General features: G+C 33.9%; 1 protein-coding gene across 4 annotated transcripts in view; it reads left to right on the plus strand.

Moving 5' to 3' along the window:
* Positions 1–25,500, plus strand: part of LOC106461543 (ATP-dependent 6-phosphofructokinase-like) — a 70,608-nt gene that overhangs the window by 26,228 nt on the left and 18,880 nt on the right. For 2 of the 4 annotated variants that reach the window (XM_013921374.2, XM_022388529.1), the window contains exons 12-16: positions 3,446–3,533; positions 6,144–6,155; positions 16,179–16,325; positions 17,121–17,191; positions 17,472–17,559. In XM_013921374.2, the coding sequence (XP_013776828.1) occupies positions 3,446–3,533; positions 6,144–6,155; positions 16,179–16,325; positions 17,121–17,191; positions 17,472–17,559 (406 nt within the window). The remainder of the gene's footprint in view (positions 1–3,445; positions 3,534–6,143; positions 6,156–16,178; positions 16,326–17,120; positions 17,192–17,471; positions 17,560–25,500) is intronic. The other 2 variants (XM_022388530.1, XM_013921375.2) reach the window with 2 other exon arrangements.

Raw genomic sequence — 25,500 nt, forward strand, 5'->3', positions numbered from 1 at the left:
TATAAAAAAAGATTTAAATATAAATAGTTTTTTCTTTCATGTACTATTCAGATAGAGTTTTTGTATAAGTTACTGTGGTTCAGCACAGTTTATAATGTATTTTACTAGGGGTGGAAAAAATATTTTAACTGACCAGATGTAGCACTATCTAATGAAATCAGATGTGATCAGATATTAATTTTGCAATGGAGTGGATAATCAGACACCATTTCTATCAAAGCTTTATCTCACAATATAACACAGGCATGACACTACTTGCATGTGCATCACACTTAATGGGGATTACATCATCTAGCTTGCTGTTGCTTTCTTTTAGCCTCTAAACATAGTAGCATTTTCTACAGTATTAAAGAGTTGGAGCTGTGGTAATTGTAATGTAGATAGTTAGTATGTAATTTATATAAACATCACGCTCACCAGTTGTTTATGTCACAAGAGATCATGGTAGTGACTAGTAGCGTGCATCGGGAGGGCATCAAACGCAAAGAGTCGAATCGAATAGTAGAACCCTTTCCACCCTTCCTCAAGGTCTAAGTACAAGGCCCCGGGCATTGTAGAACCTCTGCATGCAACTGGTAGTGACAATGACAATACTGACAAACACAATCCAAACGACAGTCTCAGTGGGGCATTAGGGGTGTCAAGCAAGTGTCTCATGCCACCACATGCAGCATTCTTTCAACTATGGTTATGAGGGTGGGGGTAAAAGTGTGCATGTCATGACCTTTTGCAGAGTTACATTCAAAATTTTATACAACTTTATTATCAACGTGTGCCAATAAACTTGGCATCAAAACATAGCTTATACTTCAAATTTTGATTTCAAAAAGAAATATTCAAATAGATTCTCAATTTTCACTTCTCTGCATCATGTGACACTTCTTTGTTTCAAGTTGCCCATTTTAGATTTTCTCTCTATCCCTATATAAGCATCTGAGATTGGCATGAATTACACACTTATACTGAAACCATTGCTAAGTCATAATATATACCTCCAGTCTTTTTGCTCTACTGAAATATAAACCAGAAAGTCAAAACAACATGCGCCCCCCCGTGGCACAGTGGTACTTATGCGGACTTACAACGCTAGAAACTGGGTTTCAATACTCGTGGTGGGCAGAGCACAGATAGCCCTTGTGTAGCTTTGTGCATAATTAAAAAAAACAAACAAACAAAACAACATGCAATGCTACTCTTGACCCATCCCGTCTTTCAAGAAATGTCAGTAATTCTCTCTTACAGTTGCTATTGGATTACTTATAACCAATAGAAAGACCAAATTGCACACTATGTAAACCACAAGATTATCTGTTGTTTTTAGACTCAAGAAGTAATTAATTTTTTAAATCTATTTATAGGTTAGTTGAAAAGCCAAATAAATGAGAGTAGTTTTTATATAATATAATCAAATGAGGGATATGTTTTTGGTTTTCTAAAAGATACATTTGAAACTTACATAAATTATTTTCTGAACAACCAAAATAGTTAGAAAAAAAGGTTACAAAAATAGGCAGTCAGAGCAAACTGGCCTAGAGCTAGAGTAGATTCTAAGTTTCTTGTTTTTTTATTAACGTCCTTTATTTGTTTTATGTATGTTTTAACACAATTAAATGAAATGTAAAATTTAAGAATTTATTAGATTAGATAAGAAATTTAAATAAAAATAATAGTTTTTCATCATCACTCCCTAAGGAATGTAGCAGTTAGTTGTGCAAAGTGTAATCTGATTAGTTTCTTGACTTTATTGTCCCACCTTGTGATTTACTGCTTGTCACAATATTTAGACTTGGTTGAAAGAGCAATAAAATAATAAAATAAAATGAAAGCAGTTATGAAACATTAAGAGGCTTAAAGCTCTTAAGATAAATGATTATAATTGTTCATTACAATATCCAGTATTCTAGTAAAAACAAAAGTATTTTTGGTTTTACTTCATATTTTTCAACTTTTGATACAGATGGTTTTGTTAGAGTTGGTGTTAGGTTAGAGAAAATGATAAATAAAGTGCAAAGTTTTACCAAGAAAAAAACTTGTAATTTTCATTTAGTACGCTCTACAAGCTATGCAAGTGAATTATGAAATCTGTAAAGTAAAAAAAAAGTATTTCTATTCCTAGCATAAAAACCACCTTTCACTCAGACTGACTTAGTAAAGGCTTTGTAAATTCACAAACAAATCTTTGGTAAAAATACTTAATTGAAAAATCTAGTTTTTGTGTACAACATACTTGTAATATTTACTAAATTTAATAAAGATATATTTAGTACATTTAGAGTTATAGTATGTAGAGTTTTATGGTTATGTGGGTGTTACAAGGATAGCACAAATGGTCAAAACAGAGAGTTAAAGGGCCTGCAATTCCAACTTATGAGAAACTGTTCATCCTCATTGAATTTTCAAAAACAATGACAAAGTAACTAGTTTAATACTACACTACAATGAAGGGTTACCTGATGCTTGTGGCACATTTTGAATATGTATGGCTACATCTCATATCTGATCTGATAATATTCAAATCCTATTGGGCATAAGTAGCTATGTAACTGAAATCTGATATCCAACCAAAACTACTGTTTTTTTTTTCATCCTATATTTTAAATTGCCTTCAAAGACATGCTGAGTTACTAAGATAGGAGCACACTAATTAATGCATCAATCTAAACCAGTACATAGATCTGAGAAAACCATGTGGCTACAGTGCATCAGTTTTTGAGGCACTGGTTTTAATTGTACAATTATGTATGAAAATAATATGATCACAAATGGTGTGAAAATGTCAATTAAAGTATTTTGTATAGATGCTACAATGATAAATAAAAGATACACGAATAAAAAGCAAAAGTAATTTTTAATTGCCTAGTAATATAAAATATAACCAAAAACACTTTTCTTTGAGATCACAAGATTTAAACTTTTTAAGATTAAAAAGACAAAAATTATATTATCTGTAATAAAACAAATCTTATAAAGGGTTGGATTATTATAGTTAGTTGCAACTGTATGCTATATTGCAAGAGTAAGAAAAACTAGGCATTTATCATATCTACTATAAATTAAATACTTATTCAAACTAATCTATAAGAAATATAGTTTATGTATTCAAAATATAAAGAAAACTGTTATATGGTTATTAGTCAGTTGATTGACAATTTTTCAGCATAGAAATTCTGGCAAAATATTTTTGGTATCACATTATTGGAAATACTATGTAGATACCAAAGATCTATGATAGCATTCACAAATGAGTAGCTTAAGGATTTTATACATGGATACATTGAAATTTATTTTGAAGTTTGTTTGATTTCTATAAAGTCTAATAAATTAAGCTGGTCAAGCTCAGGTTTTATTGTTAAATAGTTCTATTTTATTATTATTTTTGTTTACACTATATGTTTACAACTTGTTAAAATAAGATGCAAATATTAATATCTGAATGTTTTTTAAGGAGCTTTGAAAGAAACTTAATAACATACAAAATGCTAACAAGGCTTCGTCCTCCAAAGACTGCATTTGATGCTGAAGGACATGGTGTCGTAAGTGGAACTTTATTAAATTAAATTATTCTTTAATTTACACTTGTTTTTCACATAATTAAAATAACTTTTAAGGTGTTCATGTTTTGACTTAACAAAAAATCTTAAACATCTGCACTGTTGATTTCATGTGCTTCTAATGTTTCTCCTGAGTTTTGTTTTCCTATTTTGCTTCATATATTTTTGGAATGCAGTTGTTATCATTCATTCATATTATTTTTTTTGTGTAAGTTATTTTCTGAGATTATTTCTGTTATTGTTTGTTTAATATTATTTTTTCTTATCTGTTTATGTTTGCAAGTTTATAATCAATGGCTCCTCAGATAGTATTTGAGGAAATTTTACCCTGAATTATCGAAAAATGTAACTCAGGAACATTTATCTAATTAATATAATAATAAAATAGATAACTACTCTTGAAGATATATTTAATTCTTTACTTTAATGATTGTCTTACATTTAGTTAAATTTTATTTTATAGAATTACAGCAGCTTCTGTATAATATTAACTTTTTAAAACCTGAGGAATTGTACAATACCTTCAAATTAATAGATATTGATAAGACTTCTTTTAAGACTCAGGTTTTCATTAGTTATGTTAATAATACAATTTGTAGACAGTTTATCTCGGCACATGCAAAACCAAGTATTATCCTTGTGTTTCTGGAAGGTACTCTAATATAATTTAAATTTATTCATACTCAAAGAATTTTTCACTTGTATTAAGTTCATTTAATTTTTCTCTAGAGTATGTAATTAATAACTACTTGCTTCATTCTGAATTGTAAGCTGATTCATTATTTACTTTGAACTGGACATTTGCTATGGTAATATTATCTCAAGGAGTTCTAGCAGCTTGATATTTTCTATAGCTGTGATGAAACATAAATGAAATGAAGGACTGTTTCTGTTCAGGGAAATACTACACATAAACAGAAGACCAGCACTCATTATCCTTTCTTTTAAACTGCACTTCATACGTATTTCTTATTGTTCCTTTTTAACTATCTGAAGTCTTCAGTTTGAAGGGTATAGAAAACTATTTATTATCATGTTATTTAGTAACAGCAACATATCCTCATTTTAAAAAAAAATTATACTTTTGGTTCAGTGCTGTTACAAATGCACTTGTTAAAACTTGGGAAGCTATTTAATTTTATAAAGGCTACATGGGTGTATAGAAAGTAATAGTTTCTAGACAGTTGATTAAATGAAGGTTTCATTTATTTGGCAAACAAAATTATTCCAACATCAAATACACTCGTATAATTATTAGAGATGTGCTGAATATGCTTTGATAATCTTTTTTTTGTCAAATCATCAATTGATGAACTTGGTGACCAAATAATTAATTAGTCTTATCTTAAAAACATCCTCATAAACAGACCAACTTTTTTTATTCTGTTCTTTATGAAGAAACTACTGTCAAAATAGATAATTAAAATTATAATTATTGGATATTCTGTTTGCTACAATTGATTTAGTTTTCTTAAACAAAACATTTTTAGACAGTAATCAGAGTTTTTAAACACTCATTATAAAATATAATGATGATGCATATTTTCACCTACTTAGTAAATTCATTAATTTAAATAGTAAATGTTTTTGTTTATGATTATTTTAGATTGAGTATTTCTACTGTGTTTTAATTTGAACTCATGGTTTATTAGTGTTTCAATATACTTAAAAAAAAAAGAATTAGAAAGTACAAATTTTACATTTACTAGGATTTTCATTTCATTTTACTCAGAAATATGTTTTTTCCTAATGGAGATATAGTAATTCCTCTGTTTTGGAATTTGGTCGTAAAACATGATTTTATCCAACTATGGTACACAAGAAATGTCAAAAATAAGTACAACTTTATACATCATTCAGGTAACAAAAATATGGCTGTGTGTAAACCACACACCTACATACAGATGAGCCCAAATTTCTCATTATAAACTATGTAATTTTCAAGCCTGTTAAGAATATTATCGTAGCAGAAACTGAATGCTTTAGCTATTCAGTCCTGAAATGCACCCAGTATTTACCTACATTTGTTGAAATTCTGCTACAGTATATCTTTAATAGATAAGTTCTGTTTGCATTTTAGAAAAGTAATTAAAAACATCATTGTAGATCATCTGCAAGAGAATGAATATTTAATACATTGAGCCGTGTAAATTCATACAGTATTTATTATTAATAGAGATAACTGCCCATATTTTACAGTTTGATATTTCTATTGTCTGTACTTTTGTATTTAAAGGTTTCTTCACATTTGCAATCCACTTGAATAAAAATGAAAATGTAGAATAAGTAGTTTCTAATGTTTTAAATGAAACAAGACACTCAATTTTGAAAAACAAAAGTGATTTTGCAGGTTTATACAGCAATAGCCTATCAGTACCCAAGAACTAATATTTTTTACACAGTCTAATTTACTAAAATGCTTGTAAGATGGAAAAGGTTTTTTAGCACAATGGAAAAAAAAATAACTTTATAACTCCTGTGTTTTTCTCCTAGCATTTTACTTGATTCCCTGGTTTAAATACAAATTCCACTTTTCCATAAATTTATCCAAGTCTGTTTTTCTTTCTATCTCCCTCTGGTGTGGGTTTCCAGCAGCAATTGAAGGTAAGAATTATCCTATTAATGGAGCTTATCCTTCTGTGCTTGCATTTTTGTTGTATCTGTCCTTGCTTCTGCTAACTTCGTGCATGTTTGTCATGTTTTCAGCTTGTAAAAGATACATGTGTTAAGCAAAGCTTTTTGTTGTCATCAGTGTGAATAGAGACATCATCTGGGGGGAGTGGCAGCCTCCTCAAGTTCAGAAGGGGTCCAGAAATGGCAATATTTATGAGAAACATTTCTAGTAAGACTAGATTAACACATATGCAAATTACACCATAGAGTAGGGCCCTCAGCTAAATTTGGAGGACCACATAAGATAGGTCTTGTTTGCCACCCGCCCAACCCTTTTGTGAAATTATGTTCCTGAATATAAGATTACTCATCGTTTGATTCCTCATATTAGCTTTTCTTTATACTTTTTTCATACAACAATTTTTGTACTTTGTAGAACATTATCGTGTAATGGGTAAAATCTTTAAAGACTGGTCAAAAAGCTCACAGATTGTTGTTGAACTCCACTTCCTTTATTCTTGTTGAAGGTTGTTTTCCAAAAAGAGAGTAAAGTATACTTCTAATTCTGATGCTTTCATTAAGGAGTTGGTTGTTCCCTGTGTTGGATTTTTCATAAAGCTACTCAAGGGCTATCTGTGCCTGATGTTCCTAATTTTGAAGTAATATGCCAGAGTGAAGGCAGCTAGTCAACATCACCCTCCACCAACTCTTGAGCTACTCTAATTCAATACTAGGAGTGATTATCAGATTATGAAACCTCCACAGCTAATAATGCTAGCATGTTTGGTGATGGGGTTTGATCCCATGACCCACAGATTGTGAGTCAAATCCCCTAACACCGGGCCATGCGAGGACCTTCTGTTTTTAGCTATAATTAAACTTACCATTTATAAATTATTTTAGTTAGTACTTATAGTTTCTATCTCACTAGAGTCTAATTTTATTTAAAGCTGAACCACTCCAGTATTTTGCAAAATTTATTCTTTCCAAGAACATTAATAATTTACACCACTGGTTTTAACAGAATGAGAAGGACTTTTCTGACCATCAGTATGTGTAATGCATTGTATCTATAATGGCAAATATTTAATGTTTTTATTCTCCTGGATCATGCTCCAAGCTATTTGACCTGTTAATGTTATCTTATTTATGCATTTTATGTAGTCCGTAATTGTGCTGTAATGTTGTTACTGTAATGTACTGAAATTTAACTTGTCTCATTCATTGAGGCATATTACAATGTGCATGAGATATGGGAATACATCACTGCTGATTAATTAAATGTAGAATTATGAACATTACTCACAGAATTTTGAGGAGATGATTGTCAAACTAATAAGGCATCAGGCTTTAGAAAGAACAGTTGCTGAATATTTCACCCAATAAAAATTATTAAATTTGGAAAATTTCTTATTTATTTCTATTTAACTTACACTCTTATTGGTGAACTTGCATTTACTGATGCAACATCAAATGTATTCATGGCTCATCCACTTGGAAATTGTTCCATCAACTGTTATTTCTACAATATAAACATAAGTGTTTTTACCATGTGACTGTAGTTAATTTTTTAGGACCTCCTTCTAAAACATGTATAAGACATATGTGGTTACAATAACATTATTTCTTGTTTCTGAATTTTAGTACTATAGTGTCAATGGTAGTGTTATTTTTCTATGTAGTTGTGAAATCTGTTTTAACTGCTTTATTAACCATTGTAAATAGTACCAGTGTTAAGTTCCTTTCATATCCAATACAGTTCTGTCTTTTTTTACGTACCTGTCCAACTTCTTGTGAGAATACCAGTATTTATTGTTGTTTTTGACAAGATAACTAACTTCCTCTCACATACATAGCTATTCTCATTCAGTGCTACCCACTATTTGGAAGAAAATCTTCTCATTCCACAGGCCTTTCACTCTCATACACCCCTCGATTCACATGGTTTAACTGATTCTTGCATGCATATTATCATACGACAAATCTCCACCAATAGTAGTGTCACAGACACATGTGACTCCCTCTTTGCTATTCTACTTAACTATCACTTCTCATTTGGTGGTGCTTGTGTTCAGACATTTAGTTTGTGCTCTTTTCATGTATTTTTTTATTTCTTTCTGCTAACACATTTGTGTTTGGTTATTCATTATAAATTATGAATACTAAGTTACCATTTCAGAGGTTATCTCTTCTATCAGCACATTTACACTGACTTCAGGTGATGGTCCTCAACTGGGGAATTATCAGCTTTACTTTGTTGGGAGATTTATCATCCAATGAGCTGACCTTTTTTGGGCCTCGACTCGAATTTGTGGGTCGACACATTTTGAAATATGGTCCACTAACTTTGGAAAGATAAGGTGTTATACTGTTATGGTTTTGAATATTTTTACTGTTAATATTATCATCTCTAGTTTTTGGGTTCAGTAAAATTAGTTAGATTGGTCAATACTCATAGACAAGTTCAGGTTTAAAATTAGAGCATAGTTATGTCTTTTATCCTATAACATTAAATAGACTTAACATGGGTCTTTGTTATCTTACAATTAGCTATAATTCATCTTACTAGTATATCGTAAATTTGGTAAACTATATTGGTTTTTCTTCAAAACATCACATCTCATATATATGTTATTCTCAATACACACTTAATTAATTTTATAATATAATATCAATTCCATTTTTGTTATTATTTATCTGTTATACTTTTTCATATTAACTTTGTTTGTGTGGACTCCTGGAGCTGGGGTCAGCACAAACTTCTCCCGATATTGTACGTATTATTGTTAGAATAGGGTTTTTAAATTAGAGCTTAGTGATATACTTTGTTCTGCACAGTTTTATTACACTTAAGAAGTGTCTGTTATTTTCAGTTTACCTGTAGTTCATCTTATGGGTAAATTGATAATTAGGATAAATATATTATTTTATTCAACACATAACACCTTATACATATTTTTATTTCACTACACATTTACTTTACACCATATTGACTATTTCATTTTTGTAATTCTTTATAATTTATACTTCTTACAATTAATTTAGTTTGTGAGGACTCCTGGGCCACCCTACCTTGTCTTGATATTGCTTGCCTTCCTCCTATAACTGCCAAACCCATTTAGGATGACATAGATTTTGTCAGTGTTCCTCCACCTGATTATGGCTTGCCTTCCCAGGCCTCTACTGCAGAATATGCTTCGCCTACCTTGACCTTTTGAAGGCATATTTCACAGTTTAATTTTCCCTTCCTTCTCCAGACATTATGTTTCATGATGAGCATTTTTGTCTCTCTTTTGGGAGAGAGTATTTGCATGCCTCACTCTCCACAGGTTTTGGTTCAATTTGCCTTAGCTTACCATCAAGCATATTTTCTTTTGACTCTATGTACTTAGAATCTCTGTCGCCTGTATGGGGGCAGTCTCTATTAATGCTATTCATTTTATCCCACAACTAGTTTTCCAGCTTTGTCTTACCCTATCGACTCTTCTTCAAGAAATGTCTATCTTACACCTCCTTTATTAGGCATTCCACCTATATCTAGGGGATTTTTGTGGGATACCTCTTTCTCCTTCCCTCCATGTTGGGGCATTTGCCATCTTCATTTCTTTCCTTCCACACATGGCTTATTTGCTTTCGGGATCTTCTGAGGTGGAATAATGTCTTGTACTGTTTGTTTACCATCCATTTCTAATAGGGACTTATGGTCAGGTCTTTTTCTCCACTGGTCCTTTTTTTTTTGGCTACTCCTTTGCATTTAGCATTATGTGAGGTATCTGCGATGCTATGACCTATTTTTTGGGGGTTTCTCTTTTGTTGCATTCTGAGTCATTTCCATTTTATTTGTGTTCCATGTCCAGCACCTTCCCATCTTTTACATGTCCTACCAACGGGTTTCTCCATTCGTTGTGTATGGTTGATGCTAGTTGGAGTTCTGAATCAATTGATCCCACCTCAATCACTTCTTGGTTCTTCCCCATTTAATTATATAGTCTTTTATCACAGTTGGGTTGGGCATTTTCTGCAAGAGTGAGAATGCCCATGGTACACATTCTTATTTTTCATTTCTTGGGATGCTGTCTTGAGTTTTTTCAAGCCTTGCCCTTCAAACTTGTTTGGGTTACACATATCTTTTGTCAGATGGTCTGCATTTTACCCAACTTCCCCATTTTAGGGGATTTTACTAACACCACTATTTGAACGTCTGGCTTCAGTTAGCTTTTTCCAAATGGGGGTGGTCATAGCATACTCGTCTGCTTCTTATACAAGCAACTTAGATGGTTGGCTTTTCCAATTGGATAAGTTTTTCCTGTTACTTACCTAACAATCTTGGCTACTTGGGGAGAGTCTTTTTAAACACCCACCTCTGTCAGTACCATTCATTCTCCTCCTCAAATGCATTTTATGGAGTTTTCTGTTATCAATGCCATTACAGTTCACTACCTTACAGCTAGCGAGGTTCTAACACATTAGAGAATGTGGCTTCTATGGAAGCACTTCTCCCTTTGGGTCTGGCACATTTCCAATCTTTTCAGGAGATGCTGCACAATCCATGGTCTCTTGCTAATGTTCCTTTGGATTCTCCTCTTAACTTTTCTCCTTCCCTCTTTGACTATATGCATTTGTGGTTCAACATATCCTCCACGTTGTTAGGTCTACCAATTCCTTTCCCTTGTCCAGGTTTGTTTTTGTTCCCTGATGTTCATCTCCAAATTTGGGGGGCGTGGGTCAATCAGCAGGAGGCTTTAGGACAATGGTCCATGGCCGAAAGGTCTTACCATATTAACACCTTAGCACTTCCAGCAGTCCAACATGCTTTAGTTCGCTTTCTTACTTTTGTCCAACTATTCGATGGTGATGGCTTATATCACTTACCAAGGAGGCACTTATTCTTGTTCCCTTTGTGTTAGACAGTGGATCTCCCTATTTGAATCCATACACTTGACATACATCTCCTGTTGTGTTGTGTTCTAGGTGCTTTCATCATCATTGCAGATCATCTTTCTAGTCCCAACACACTTTCTCCCAAGGAGTGGCCTCTCAATCCTCTAATTTTTGGTGGCTCTGCCTTCAGTAGGGTACTCCTCTACAGGAAGCATTATACTCCTTTCTCAATTCCAAATTACCCCTTTTGTTTTTAGTCTCCAGTTCATGATCCACTCACCTTGTCTGTCGATACATTCAGACAGGATTAGATCAAGTTTATAACTTTAGTTTTTTTCATTCTGTCACTTTTCTTGCCAAGGTGATTTTGATCATCCATGTCACTCTGGTCAGGTCTTTCTAATTCTTCCTTCATGGCCAGCACAGATCTGGTTTTCTCGGTTGTTTCGGCTCAGTATATTAATTTTTTTCTGGATTGATTTTACTAACCTACACTTTGATGTCTCATGTGGAACATGTTTTTTATCATTTTTGTTTTTTTGCTCTCATCCACCTATATTCTTGGTTGGATCCAGATGATTTTCTCTGTCCTGTACATGCCCTGGGTTGTTCCATTGCTCTCAAGGCTTCTTACCATTGACTCTATTTTCCACAGTTTCATTCCCTTGCACCACTCCTCTGGTAGTGATTTTTTTTTCTTCCTCCCGTACCAATTGGGCTTGGCTTGTGATTCAGTTGGCCTTTTATTCCTTGTTTCTTTCTTCCCATAATCAATTCTGGTGTCTTCGCTTCATTCAGGCACCTTACCTTTCACCTGCATCTCAACCCCATCGTCCATCATCTGTTGAGCTACTGGGACTACACCTCATATGTTCATCTCCAATTATTTGCTTTGGGTATCTGTTTCTTTCTCTTCTGTGTACTGTTTTTCACCTGTTGCCATCCTTCACATGGGACTGTAACTGGGTAAGTCTTCTTACTTTTGTTATATATATATAATTTTTCAGGAGCCTGTCCCATGTTTTGACCAGGGTCCTGCTCTGTGGCGAGTGGTGCCTGTCTAGATATACTTTAGTCACTTAGAATTGTACTAAAACCTGCACTGTAAGGCCATGTTGACTTTACATTCATAATTTCATTGACCACAAAATGCACACTGTTCATTACAATCACATAAACTAGAGATGGGGAGTTCCAAAAGATCACTTGTAGGTTATTCCTTGCAATATCTTTGCTTCATAAATATGCCCATTCCAAACTGTACTAACCCAAGGGTAAATCAGAAGAGAATTGCTGCCCATCCTTGCCATTCCTTAGATTGAATAAATTGGATTTGGTCTCTTTTTCAAAATAAAGTTTTGTGGTCACCTATTTCATTGTCCCCGGTGTGAACGTTCCTTCAGACTCTCCACCGTGTCCCCTCCCTATCTTTCAGTAGAGTAAGAGAGTCCTTACTACTTTCCAGTTCCAAGCCACTGGGGTGGTGGACCATAGAGGTATCCTCCTGAATGAGAGATATACAATATTAACAATATAGACACCATTCAGTTGAGAGTAGGACAATGGTGTTCCACTGGTGTAGATGATGAGATGTCTTCCAGATAGATATTCCACTTCTGCATGGGTTTGTCCAAGGGGATGTTGTAGCATTGGAGTGTTCTGTCATAATGATTGGGATCCCTCATCATACCCTTGCATGGAAGCCAGTTCCTGGTGGTTGAGTTTTGGATTTAGAGCTGAACCAATTGACATATTGTCCACATTCGTGTTGTGCTGATTGGAATTCCTCATCATACCCTCACATGGGTGTCAGTTCCTAGCAGTTGAGTTTTGGATTTAGAGTTCAACCAATAAACATCATGTCCCCACACATGTAGTGCATTTGGAATCCCTCATTCCACCCTCGCATGGATGTTGGTTCCTATGGGTTGAGTTTTGGATTTAGAGCTGAACCAATCGACATGAGGTACTCATACATGTAGTGTGCCAGCATAAATACAGTTCACCCCTTCGATTGGGATCCATCATCCTACCCCCAAATGGATTTCAGTTCCTAGCAGTTGAGTTTTGGATTTAGAGCTGAACTAATCTTCATAAGTCCTGACACGTGTTCAGGATGTCCCTAGTCCCTCACTCCATTCACCTTGAGTGCACTACCCCAGTGTTGTGGCTCATGGTGAGTGCACTTGTTTGTTGCTCCCCTTCTTCCTCTTGCACTAATCTTCGATGTCTTTATGCCAAGGATGTTACTGCATTTGAGGTGGTTTCCGTCTGATTTGAGTGGGATATATATGTATATTATTTCACTCTGTTCACATGTGCTTTGTTCACAGATTGGTAGTAGGATTTCTCCCTCTGGTTGGCTGAACTTGAGATGAAGATGGTATGATCCTCTTTCCTACCCCTGCATGAATGTTAGTTCCTGGCAGTCAGGTTTTGGACACAGTTGACTTGCCATGTACGGTCTGTTGCGCACTAGCCACTCTATACCTTGGGACACATTCTTTATTTTACCTACAGGGAGATTGAAATTATAATATATTGTGGTTAGGATCACTGTATAAGCATTTTATCTCCCATTGGGATGTGCTCCTCACAATTTTCTGCCTGGATCTCCCACATATAATCCTCTTATTAGAGGGTACCCTCATTATGGTGTCCTTTGAACACTTTCAAAGGATGCTTCTACTTTCTCCCTTGCACCAATCCCTCCATCTATTCAACGTGGGATTCCAGCTATTTATGTGAGTGGAAGTAAGTTACCTTGTTGGAAGTTATAATTTTCCTACACTGAAAATGTATTTCCAATAGGTACTTATTTCTGCTTACAGTTCCCACCCTTCCTCCTCACTGTCAACCAGTGCTTACGTTTCTGCATAAACTTGAAGTGATACTTAGATAGTATAGCATAAAGTGAGTCACATTAATCACGAGTGTGTAACACAACTATTTGTGGAGGTTTTCACATGATAATTTGCATGAAAGAATCAGTTAAACCATGTGAATCGAGGGTTGCATGGGAGTGAAAGACTTGTGGCATACAAAAAAATTTTGCAAATAGAGGTCAGCACTGAATGAGAATAGCTTAGCTATGTATGTGAGTGGAAGTAAGTACCTGTAAGAAATACATTTTCAGTGTAGGAAAATTATAACTTTTCTTGAAAACTAGTCATGTTTCATGTGTGTGTGTGTATATATTTTACTGGGCAGTCAAGAGTTCATTGTTATTGTGGATCTTTGATTATTAAAAAAAGAAAAAAAATCAAAATCTTTTATATTACTTTATATGTTTCTATGAAAGTGCTGAAAATTATTTAAAATTTCATCAGTATATTATTTTCAAACAAAAATAAGTAAACTTCTGGCCAAATGTATTTTTTTTATGTGTGAGCATTAAATTTTAATTGTTGGAACAAGTGACTGTATATACAGAGGTTGAATAAAAAAAAATATACGGGTAATTTCATTAAGAATCTGAATTTCTTCCTATTAACGGACAAGGTTCTAAACTGCATGAATATGTAAGTTGTACTTAAAGTCATTCAGAGTTATGTAAACATGAGAATATAGAGAGTTAAATATGTTATATTCAAACAGCTTTGAATTCTCATCACGTCGTTATGGTCCATGTGGTCATGTCCAATTATGATCTATCAGATTACCATGCATCTTGACAATAACCCTCTAGCATAATTTCTATTGCAGAAAAATCTATCATAAGACTATAATGTCCAAAGCTCACAACTGCTCTCTGCATGCTTTCCACACACCATTTAGTATGCAGGGGTGATGGTTTTCAAGTGCCCATTTCAACAGTCTGATTGCAAAGAAATTCATAGCACACTATTTGGCAACTTGACCAGTTTGTCTATGTATGGAGTAATATTAATACCCATTTCATTCTTCAGCTGCTTGAGGTATGCAACAGTTGAACTGATATCTCTTGGAAGAAGCTCATGTACATATGATTTTTGGCACTTTTCTAGAAGGAGATTCTTCTAAATTATGTTGCATGTTGTTGCCTGGAGCACATGGACAGCTTTATCACTGACCTTTATGTTCATGGATTGTCACCTGTTACAAGATGTCATACTTTGTTTACCATAACTGGGGTATAATTTATTGCGGGTTCCTTTCTGGATGATTCTGGATCCTAAAGTTGATCCATATTTCTTTGTATTCCAATGTAATTATGTACAAGAAATATCCTTGTCTGTGAAATTCTACATCCCCAGTCTGAACACATCTAGAAACGGCTGTTACGTACCCTTCTCAAAAGTGATCAGTTTTTGGTAGTGTGGCATCAGAGTACCTATGAAACATAGTCAAAATGTAATTTTGGTACATTTGTCCCACTGATACATTATAGTGACACTGGTTTTCACATAGCTTACTGGTTTAAATATTCAAAATTGTTTTAATACGACATATTCAACCCTCTGTATATTCTACTTTCTATGTATTACTTTCAGCAAACACAGTGAAGTCACTTCCTTCTTTAAGGATTTCACACTGTTTCTTTGTGAAATCATTTATTTCTCAGTCTTGTATATTTTGCATAATATGATTTCATTTCCATCGGAACTACATTTAAAACTGTTGTAGATATGCATTATGTTTCTTGGTCAGCACCATTTATGAATGAACTTGGTATGCTGCTCTTCAAGGATAAGATTTCTTTTTAGATGTCTATTTTAGTTACTTTATTTATGATTAATTTTATCAAAATACTTATACCTATACTTGCTTAACATTATTTTTGTATCAGGGATGATGTTTTTATAGACTAAAAAATTTGGTTTTAAGTTGTTTTTTTACAAAATATAAATTTCACAAAAATTTGGTTCTGTTATTTTGCTATATTACCCTATTTCTCTACATTTTTGTGTGGTTCAAAGTCCATTGAAGTTTGAGTCTTCAAAATTGAGTCATAACATAGTTGGGTTAATGTGAATCAGTATTTTTTATCATTGTTGTTATATATACATTTGGTTTACATTTTTAGGATGCAAATTGTTTACTTCACTATTTATTATTTATTATTTTAAAAGTATGTTTTTATTACCAGATACAATATGGACATAACATAAGATTTATTGTAGGTGGATATCATGCCCTATTTTCCATTTGTAGGAAGGATACATCTTGGGTGTGATCCACATTGGAGCTCCCTGCTGTGGAATGAATGCAGCTGTCCGGTCCTTTGTTAGAAACTGTTTATTTCGAGGTGATAAAGTATTTGGAATTCATGATGGTATTGAGGGTTTAGTTGAAGGAAATGTAAGTATATAATAATAAACTGTAAGTTTCAAACTATGTACTTGTCAAAATTCTTCAAAGTTGTTAACTGAAGAAACAAAGCAAAATGTAAAGAATTCTTGTATTTACTGTTGTTGTCTTTTTGAGAGAGAGAGAGAGATTGCGTAAATCAGATCACAGTACTCCTATATCACAAATTTACTTTCTTTTGAGTAAATAAAATAGAAAGATACCACTTTGAAAGTTTTTGCTCATCAAAAATTCTGTTTGTTTATTCTAGTAGCAGCCTTTCAATGTAAGTAATGATTATAGTGCAAATAATAAATAACCTCTTCAGTTTTAATATTCACACATGCATTTGAAATACAGGTTTATGATTACTAGAACTTATTGAATATGACATCTTTTGGTTTATAGCACATGGTTGCATAGTTATAGTAACTGATATGAAATAACTACACAACACTTGGTCTGAGGTTTAAAGTGTATGGATAGTTAGTTTTAGTTACTGATATAAAATAACTTCACTACAGTTTTCATGGAGTCTACAGTGTATGGGTGGTTGATTTTATTGTTATAAAATAACTAGATGGTACTTGTCATAGGGTTTACAGTGTATAGATAGTTGGTTTTAGTTACTGATATAAAATAACTTCACTGCAGTTTTCATGGAGTCTACAGTGTATGGGTGGTTGATTTTATTGTTATAAAATAACTAAATGGTACTTGTCATAGGGTTTACAGTGTATAGATAGTTGGTTTTAATTACTAACATAAAATAACTAAATGGTTAATAAGACTTGTTTCTGAACCCAGATTAAACCTCTTGGCTGGAGTGAAGTTAATGGCTGGGTTGGCCAAGGAGGTGCTTTCCTAGGTACCAAGAGGTTAGTTTATGTTGATTATTAATAATGTATAAATATCTTTTTAATAGTTAGAAAGAGAACAAGGAAGATAGGTCAATAATCATGACACTTCAGTTAGGTACTGTGAGTGGTAAAATAATTTTGTACTGTTTCTTCTATAATTTACCAAATTACGACTTTCAGTTCATCATACTTCAGTAAGCTCAGTTATTATAGTTTATTATTGTGAATTCAAACAGTATAAGTTTAACTTTTATATGAGGATGTTCTACTCTTAAGGTTTTTTATTATTATTACCCAGAACCCTTCCAGATAAATATATGGAGAAATGTGTTGCTCGTCTGAAAGAATTCAGGATTCAAGCACTTCTTGTAATTGGAGGATTTGAAGTAAGTTAATTTGATGAATAATTGAATTTGAGAATACTGTTTTAGTAACTGCATATAATTGGTGTATTATAGTTGCTCCAAAATTGGTCAAAGTAAATGTGGTTTTTCAGATATTTATTGGAAGTTTTTGTTTGAAAATTGATTTAAAAATACTGACTGTTAGTGTGCATGTCAATTAGACTGAAACAACCTATTTTTATAATGATGTTAAAAAAACTAGTAAAGAAATTGTGATATAGAATCAATTGGCTTTCAAGAATCTCAGTGTGTATATATTTTTTCCCGTCATACATGATCAAACATTTTAATTTATATTAATTTCTGTTTAAAGAAAGTTACCTATATATTCAAAACTATAAAAAAAATACCTATTATGCTGATAGCTAACTTATACAATGTTCTTGCTTATAATGATGATTAGAGTGTATTGTTTCATCAGTTGAGTACCCTTGTTTTTAGTGATATTTTTGGCCATAATCACAATAATATCTTGCAAGGTTTGGCCAACTTAGGATACTTAGATTAGTATTCAAAGCTAACATTGCAAAGTAATGCATACAAAAAATATGTAATAATAAAAAAGTAAAAATAATAAAGTAAATGTATATTTTAAACATTCAAATTAATAGCTTTAATGAAGGTGTCATTAAATGAACACACAAAAATTAATGATATGCACTATCACCTGTTTTCTGTCCCATGAAACATTTGACATCACTACTATATAGAGAACTTCATATAATTCTCTTTAACAACTCTTGTAGCCAATGAAAGCCCATTAAATGGTTCTGATAGTGTAATTTAGAGGAGCTTGATATACAAGATAAATTACTACAACACATTTTGCTGTTTAACTACAGCATTGAATAGCAGGATGGTACAGATAGTATAGAAAAAATACAAAAGCTAATTTATGAAGATGTAAAATCATCAATTATAATATATAAATTAAATGAAGAACAAAGATATAGAATAATTAGTAAAAATATTGATACTGGAATTAAGATATCCAAGTTAATTTTAATAAAAATAACATTTACTAAAATCAATATTAACTTATGATCAGAGCAAACTAACTCAACCTGGTATTGGTAGTGATTATAGCTAATCAAATAATTTATTTTTACATTAGATGGGTACTGATGCTATTAATGACATTTTCAGCCATAATACCAATACTATAAAGTATGCTGAACACAATTAATTCTCTCAACACAGACTTGGTAAGTTTGACTGACCACGTGACCTCTTTATAGACTTAATACTTCTAACTTTCAATATAGTGCACATATCTTCACAAAATTTGACAGTCTTTCAGTTAGCATTACAAGTCTTTCACATACAAAATATCATATTTTGTAGTGAAGTATTTTTAATAAACTAAAATAAAAATTTGTCCATGAATATATTGAGTATTTGTTTTGAATTGTCTGTGTTCAAAGATTAAAAATACTTCTCCTCATCTTAAAAATGTCAAATTTCCTTTGTGTAATCCCTAAAATCTCCTCAATACATTTCTAACTTTTTTTCCAGTAAAACTTTCATCTGTTATTTTCTCTACCCTAACTGAAAACGGGATTGGTCAATTTGACCGACCTCGTAATGACCAAAAAAAAATTCAAATAAATCTAAATTACCCTTTTTTTTTTCTTTTTTTTTAGAGTGACTTCAAATTGTAACTACTATTTCTAACTACTATTCGCACCATAATAAGTTGTAAATCACTCGGGCACTGCAGCTCATGTTATGCTATCGAAGCATATTATGTACGTGCTTCTTGCGTGCATGCCTCGTGAAACATATTATATTATTATTATTTATTTTAACTAATCAAATCTTAATTAACCTAAAAAGATCTCTATTTTTACATTTTAGTTACTTTTATAATAATAAATAAAGAATAAACATGAAAAATAAGAAATAAATTACTTACCCAATCTTCTTTTTTCTTGCTGTTGATACTTAAGCTTACATATTTTATACTAATGGTGGTAGTGCATTAAATAATGCATCAAAGAACATAGACTACTAACATGCAAAAAGCAGACAATTTTTCCCCTAACTCTAAAATTTTTTCTGGTTTTCTTACTATGTGTCAAGAGCCATTACAAATTCATCCAAGCTAGTCATTAACTTTCCCATGAGAATGAAGCTTGTACTCTGAGTGAAAATGATGCTTACCTGTTCAGAACACAATGTTATACAATACATCATTTGATAGATAAAAACCTTGACTTTCTATTGGTTATAGGTAATTTATAATTAAACATAAAAGAGAACTATTAACAAAGCCTGAAAGAATGTGACAGGTAGGTGTGGCAGGAAGGGTGTGATTTTCTATTTATAGCTTTGTAACCAAACAAAATTGAAGGCTATTAAAATTGTGGTTTGTCTGAGCAATGATGATATTATAGGAAGCAATTTATGTTTAATTTCATACATTTTGAAGGGATGATGGATAAAATAGAGAAGAAGCCTAGAGAAAATGTGTCACTGTGTAACATTAGGGGAAGTTCAGGATTTTTAAAAAATATTTCCTAAGATAATGAAGAACTTAAAACTTATATACTATTAATATATTGATTATTAGCTAAGTATTTATGCCATATTAATTGGTATAACATAAACAAAAAGTAGTAGGAATGCATAAGCATGCTGTACCTGTACCTTTTTTTAGCCAGAACGCTGGTTATGCAGTAGATTTCATATTCTTGCACTTTTGTATTTAGCATAACACCACTAGTCATCATCATCCTCCTTTTTACTGTATTGGTGCAGATAGCCTAGTTGCTTTGCACCATAAAATGCCAAACAAACAAACAACTTACTTTCATGCTCTACTCAAAGAAAAGGAGGACAGAATTTGCATTGAGAAGACCCAAAGAAGTGCCTAGATTCCCATCGGGCTACCAGCTGGAAAGGTCTTTTACTGGAGAAATGCAATGGTTGACCATGAAACCCTCTTTTCAAGCATGAACCAAAGAAGTGGGAAGAGCACTTTCCTAGTGCTGGCTTTTTCCATGATAGTCCATAGAATAGATATGGTCTGGATTTGGCCATTGAGTAAATATATATATATATACCTCAAGTGGTCATAGATATGGTCTGGATTGAGCAGTTGAGTAGATATGTATACCTCAAGTGGTCTTGCAGAACACCCCACCTCCCAGTGGGCACTAGCAGAACCAGGGCAAATGGTATAAGTGCTTTCTGTCATCTTGGCTTGATGCAGATTTTTGAAAGTAAGTATACCTTGGAAGGCAACACCAACCACCTGGAGGAATCCTAGGAACTTAAAAGGGGGTTTTGAAAAAGAAAATGTGCATATGTTTCTCAGAGATGTTGGGTTGATTGCAAAATGGTGACTGGTGGAGATCAAAATCCAGCAGGAAACAAAACAGCCAGATTGTGTAAATAATGAAAGACAAACGTGTTTGGAGTTATCCACATTCCCACCTGGAGAACCTCATTCTAAGGCCAGCAAAGGAGAGGAGAAAGAGAAAGGTGACGAATTGAATGAGAATAAATGTGAAATAGCCAATGAGCATCTGTATCCAGAGATAAATATGCCAAGTTGAGTAGCTGAAGGACCCATTCAGTAAAGGCATTAGAAGAGTGGTCCCTGGAAGAAGGGAGAGGTCCAGTTTAGGAACAGACGATGGTGAGAAATCTGAAAGGGATAAGTCAATAATAAACAACACCAAGCAACCCAAATAGGACACAGGAGCCAAACTAGGTCCAAATGATAATATAGGTGAGAAACAAAAGGAAGGGAGACAGGAGAGAAAGTACGGTGACCTTCCCAAGTATTAGAAGTCCTAGAAAGGAAAGATTGGTCCAGGGAGAGGAGTATATAGGTGCAATGGAAAAGAGTGTGAGAAGCATTCATAGCATAGACATCCAAAGAATGGTAATCCCAGGCGAGAAGAAAGAGGAAATAAGTCTGGAGAGAAAAATGGTACAAAGAGCAACAAGTTAATGACTAGAATGGGGGTCATGCATGAGAGTGTCAAAAGACACAGTAAGGTTCCAATCAGGCATGGTAGTTAGATGAGAATGTTGGAGAAGAATGAAAGAGCAGAACAGAGTAGAGAGGATAGGGAAAGAAACACCCTGTGATACTAGGAAAGGCAAAATATAATGGACAAGAATACCTGCTAACTAGCAATGATGGAGACCAAATAAACCATGGATTAACAGCCAGTTTAAAAAATGGCAGAAAAGTGGTTCCCAATAGGAGGATGAGAATGATGGACAGGCCAATGATGAAAGACCCACCACTTTCATTGATAGACAGACAAGTGGAAGTTGGAATGTGGTAAAGAGTATGCCACATGATTGGAGAGTCCAGCCCAATAGGTGATGGACCAGACAAATCCCACACGTGAAGATGGAGGAATGATACCCTTTGATGAAAAAAAAGATGTGTGAAGTCAAAGTAATAGAGAGGGGATATTGGGGAGGAAAGGGAGATCTGGATGCTATGTGAAGAAGCAGAGGAAACCAAGGATGAGCTGGCCAAAGATGCACCAACAATGGGACCTGGCAAAAATTGTCACATATCAAGGTGAGGATCTGAGAGAGAGGATATGAAGAAGAAGGTTAGCATATAGAAAGAAATGAGACCAGTCCTGGTTTAGAGCACTGATAGCCAGACCCGAAGAAAGAGGGGTCCAGAAGAGAGGAAGCCTGGAATTCTGAAGGGTAGCAAAGGCATCTGTGAGGGATATGTTCAACCAAGAGCAAACCTAACAAAATTACTGGGGTTGTAGAGACCACTCTGTTGTTAGAATGCAGACTGTAAAAGAAAAGTAGTCTGCCACCAAGTTGGTAGCTTTTTTCAAATAACAGGGAACAAGACAAATTCCATGTGAATACATCCAGAAGAGAAGGTCCAGCACTAAAAATCAAAGGGTCCAGGGATGGGTGCCTCCAGGATGGTTGGTGTGAAAAACAAATGACCATGAAATTGTTAGAGTGAATCATGAGCAAGTGATCCACCAGTAGTGGAAGGAATGGGAATATGCCAAATGAACAGTGAAAAGATTGACCACACTCATGTGAAGGTAACACATGTCCTGCATCCAAGTGCCAGAAGTCATGTCCTCATTCAGATGCACATCAATCAGAGAGGGAAGCATTGGTGAAGAGAAAGATTTGGGAGTTGGTAAGGAAATGCTGGAAATAGTATGGGTACTGTCTACTCATCATGAAAATTCCTCGAGGACAAGTGAGGGGAGGTTCATAAACCAGGACAATGGAATCCAAGAAAGAATCCATTGGATCTGCAAGGTCCAATGGAGGAGATACATGTGTGTACATCCCAAAGGAATAGGGGGTTGTGAGTAATCTATAGTCCCCAAGTGCAAAAGAACTTATTGCACAAGATGAAGATGAGAAGCCAAATCCTGGTGATCAGATATGCCATAGTTCACAGGTGAAAAGGATAAGGTTGAACTTGGCTGATACGAGATATGAAGAAAATGTCTATAAGTACCAAATATTAAGTGAGTGCAAGAAAAAACTTAGTTTTCATGACAAGCCACCCAAAACAAGTAGCCTCTTGTAAAAGAAAGTGGATATGAGAAGAAGATACCATTTGAGAATGAACCTTTAGAATTCAGGAAAAAAGAATGCCAGACCTGAACCATGAATACAGCAAGTAAAGACCCTCACAACACAATACAAAAGGGACTTACACTATGTTGAAGGAAATATCTAGGAATGAGATGTGAACCTGATGGACAGAACATGGAAAACATATGAATGATGGGTCCAGAAGGATTTGTCAGAATTTTTCTGGCACATCGATGGGCAGAGAAAAGGAAATGGGAAGAGGAGCAAAAAGAAGTGGAGAAATGAAAAATGACTGTTGGCAGAAAATGAGAACAACAGCAAAAAAAGAAGAGACAGGAACCCGCAGAGTCAGACATGACATGATAGTTACTGACAAGAACTAGACATCTGATAGAATTAGGACAAAAAAAAGAGGAAGGGTTTGGATCCTTAAATGGGAAGGTTAGGGGTAAACTGATTCAAGTGAGGAACTGGAGTAAAGGGCAAGGTTGAGAAAGAAGAAAAACTTGAAGAAAAAAACAAGAACTAAAGTTACACAACATTAGTTCAGGTCTCCAGAATTCTTTTATGAACACTACTGAAGACATCCAGGTGAAGAAATAGAGCCCAACAAAGACCATATACACAAAAAAGAGGAAGTTCAGTAAAAAGGAATGTTACCCAGCCCAATGAGTCCCAAGCAGGCCATATAGATACCAAACACAGAGAATTGTGAAGGGGAAAGAAGAATGTCTACAAGTGAGGACAAAAAGAGTCACAAATGTGAAGGATACAAGACATTTGGGTGTGAGAGAGGAACTATCAGAGAAAGGATAGAGTATGAGCTCTAGTTATAAGCGAGGATGAAAGACACGATAAACTCCAAGAATTGGGTTCATAAGTTAAAAAACAAGAAATATTAAAGGACACAAGTAGAATATAAGGAAAATAACATATCTAAGAATGAAATCCATAAAGCAGTTGGAAGGCTAAAGGTAATTTGTCGAATGGAAAGGCACTACCCAAAGCAAATCAGATTAAATTCATAAGGAGAAAGAACATCAGCTAACGAGATAAGAGTAGGAGGCCCAGTAAGCATGTAGTAGTCCACAACCCATTAAACAATGGCTGCAGTGTCCCCGTCAGTTAGAGTCTTTAGGAGCCATAGTAGAAATAAAAGTTGTATAAGTAATATCATCACTCACACAAGAAAAAGTATAAGTTACCATCATTTGAGAATTTATGATAAAAAATTAAACTTTTGAAACAAAAGCCAAAGAATAAGAAAAACAAAGATTCATTAACAAATGCAAATCTCATCAAATTGTACTCAGATGAGAAATTTTGAATACGTCTGTTCAGTGCAATGCGAAAATGGATAATGAATAATGAAGTTATCACGAGTGCAAGTGCATAGGAGGGAGTTACTGGATTTGGAGGTTGTGTTGCCTTCCTGTTGGTGGAGGACTTTTTTTTGCATGATGTCATCATCATGTACCAGCATAATTCATGTTAAAACATGAATTCATGTGGGGGTTAACTCATGGCTAGTAGCATAGTATCATAGGCAGGTGCACGAGGAAGATAGCTATACTGTGTGTAGACGTGAGTTATCGTCTCGGAATTAAAAGTTTTTAACTTTAGCAAAATTAAAAATTTCTGTTTTACTGAATATTCTGAACTTAAGTGTTTGATTAATGATATTTATATCTAAATCAAGATTGTGCTTTGTTTGTAGTGAAATAACTTTTTTTCTAAAGTGAATTCTGGTGAATAATTTTATTTGGTAGTGTCAAGGAAAGCATTGATAATTAGGTATAAGAAAACAATCATGTCCAGTGTAACTAATGCAAGTTAAAGTATATATATAAATTTGCATCTTTGTAGCTGAGGTTGTCTTTCATTGCCTCCCATAAGTATTCACTGTATTTGTTGATAGACACATTGCTGAATTATACAAATGTGTCATGTTTCCTACACTCCTTTGAAGAAAATACGTTCAAAGTGTATGGCCATAAAAAGAAAAAGATCTTGATAATCTTCACTGGTGTTTAATGTACTTTTATACTTAGTGTATGTACTTTTGAATAACAAATTTGATCATAAAATAGCTGTTTTTGACTCCTTTTTATCTTCTAATTGAAAATATAATTTATTTGTATTGTTTCGTCATCGAGAACATGTGATTCTCACGCCCTCTACTTTCTAGAACTATCCCGTATTTTGGCGAATGCTCTAGTATTTGCTAGATATAGGGTAGTTTGGTATATATAAGAGGGGACAACATGACGCGAGATTAATGTAGTAATGTGTGTGTAGACAGTGAGTAATTGAACTGCAGTCAGAGAGCATGAGAGACGTTACAGCGTTTGTTTAGAGCGATTG

This window comes from Limulus polyphemus, unplaced genomic scaffold (genome assembly GCF_000517525.1).
Source record: "Limulus polyphemus unplaced genomic scaffold, Limulus_polyphemus-2.1.2 Scaffold982, whole genome shotgun sequence".
Lineage (NCBI taxonomy): Eukaryota > Metazoa > Arthropoda > Merostomata > Xiphosura > Limulidae > Limulus > Limulus polyphemus.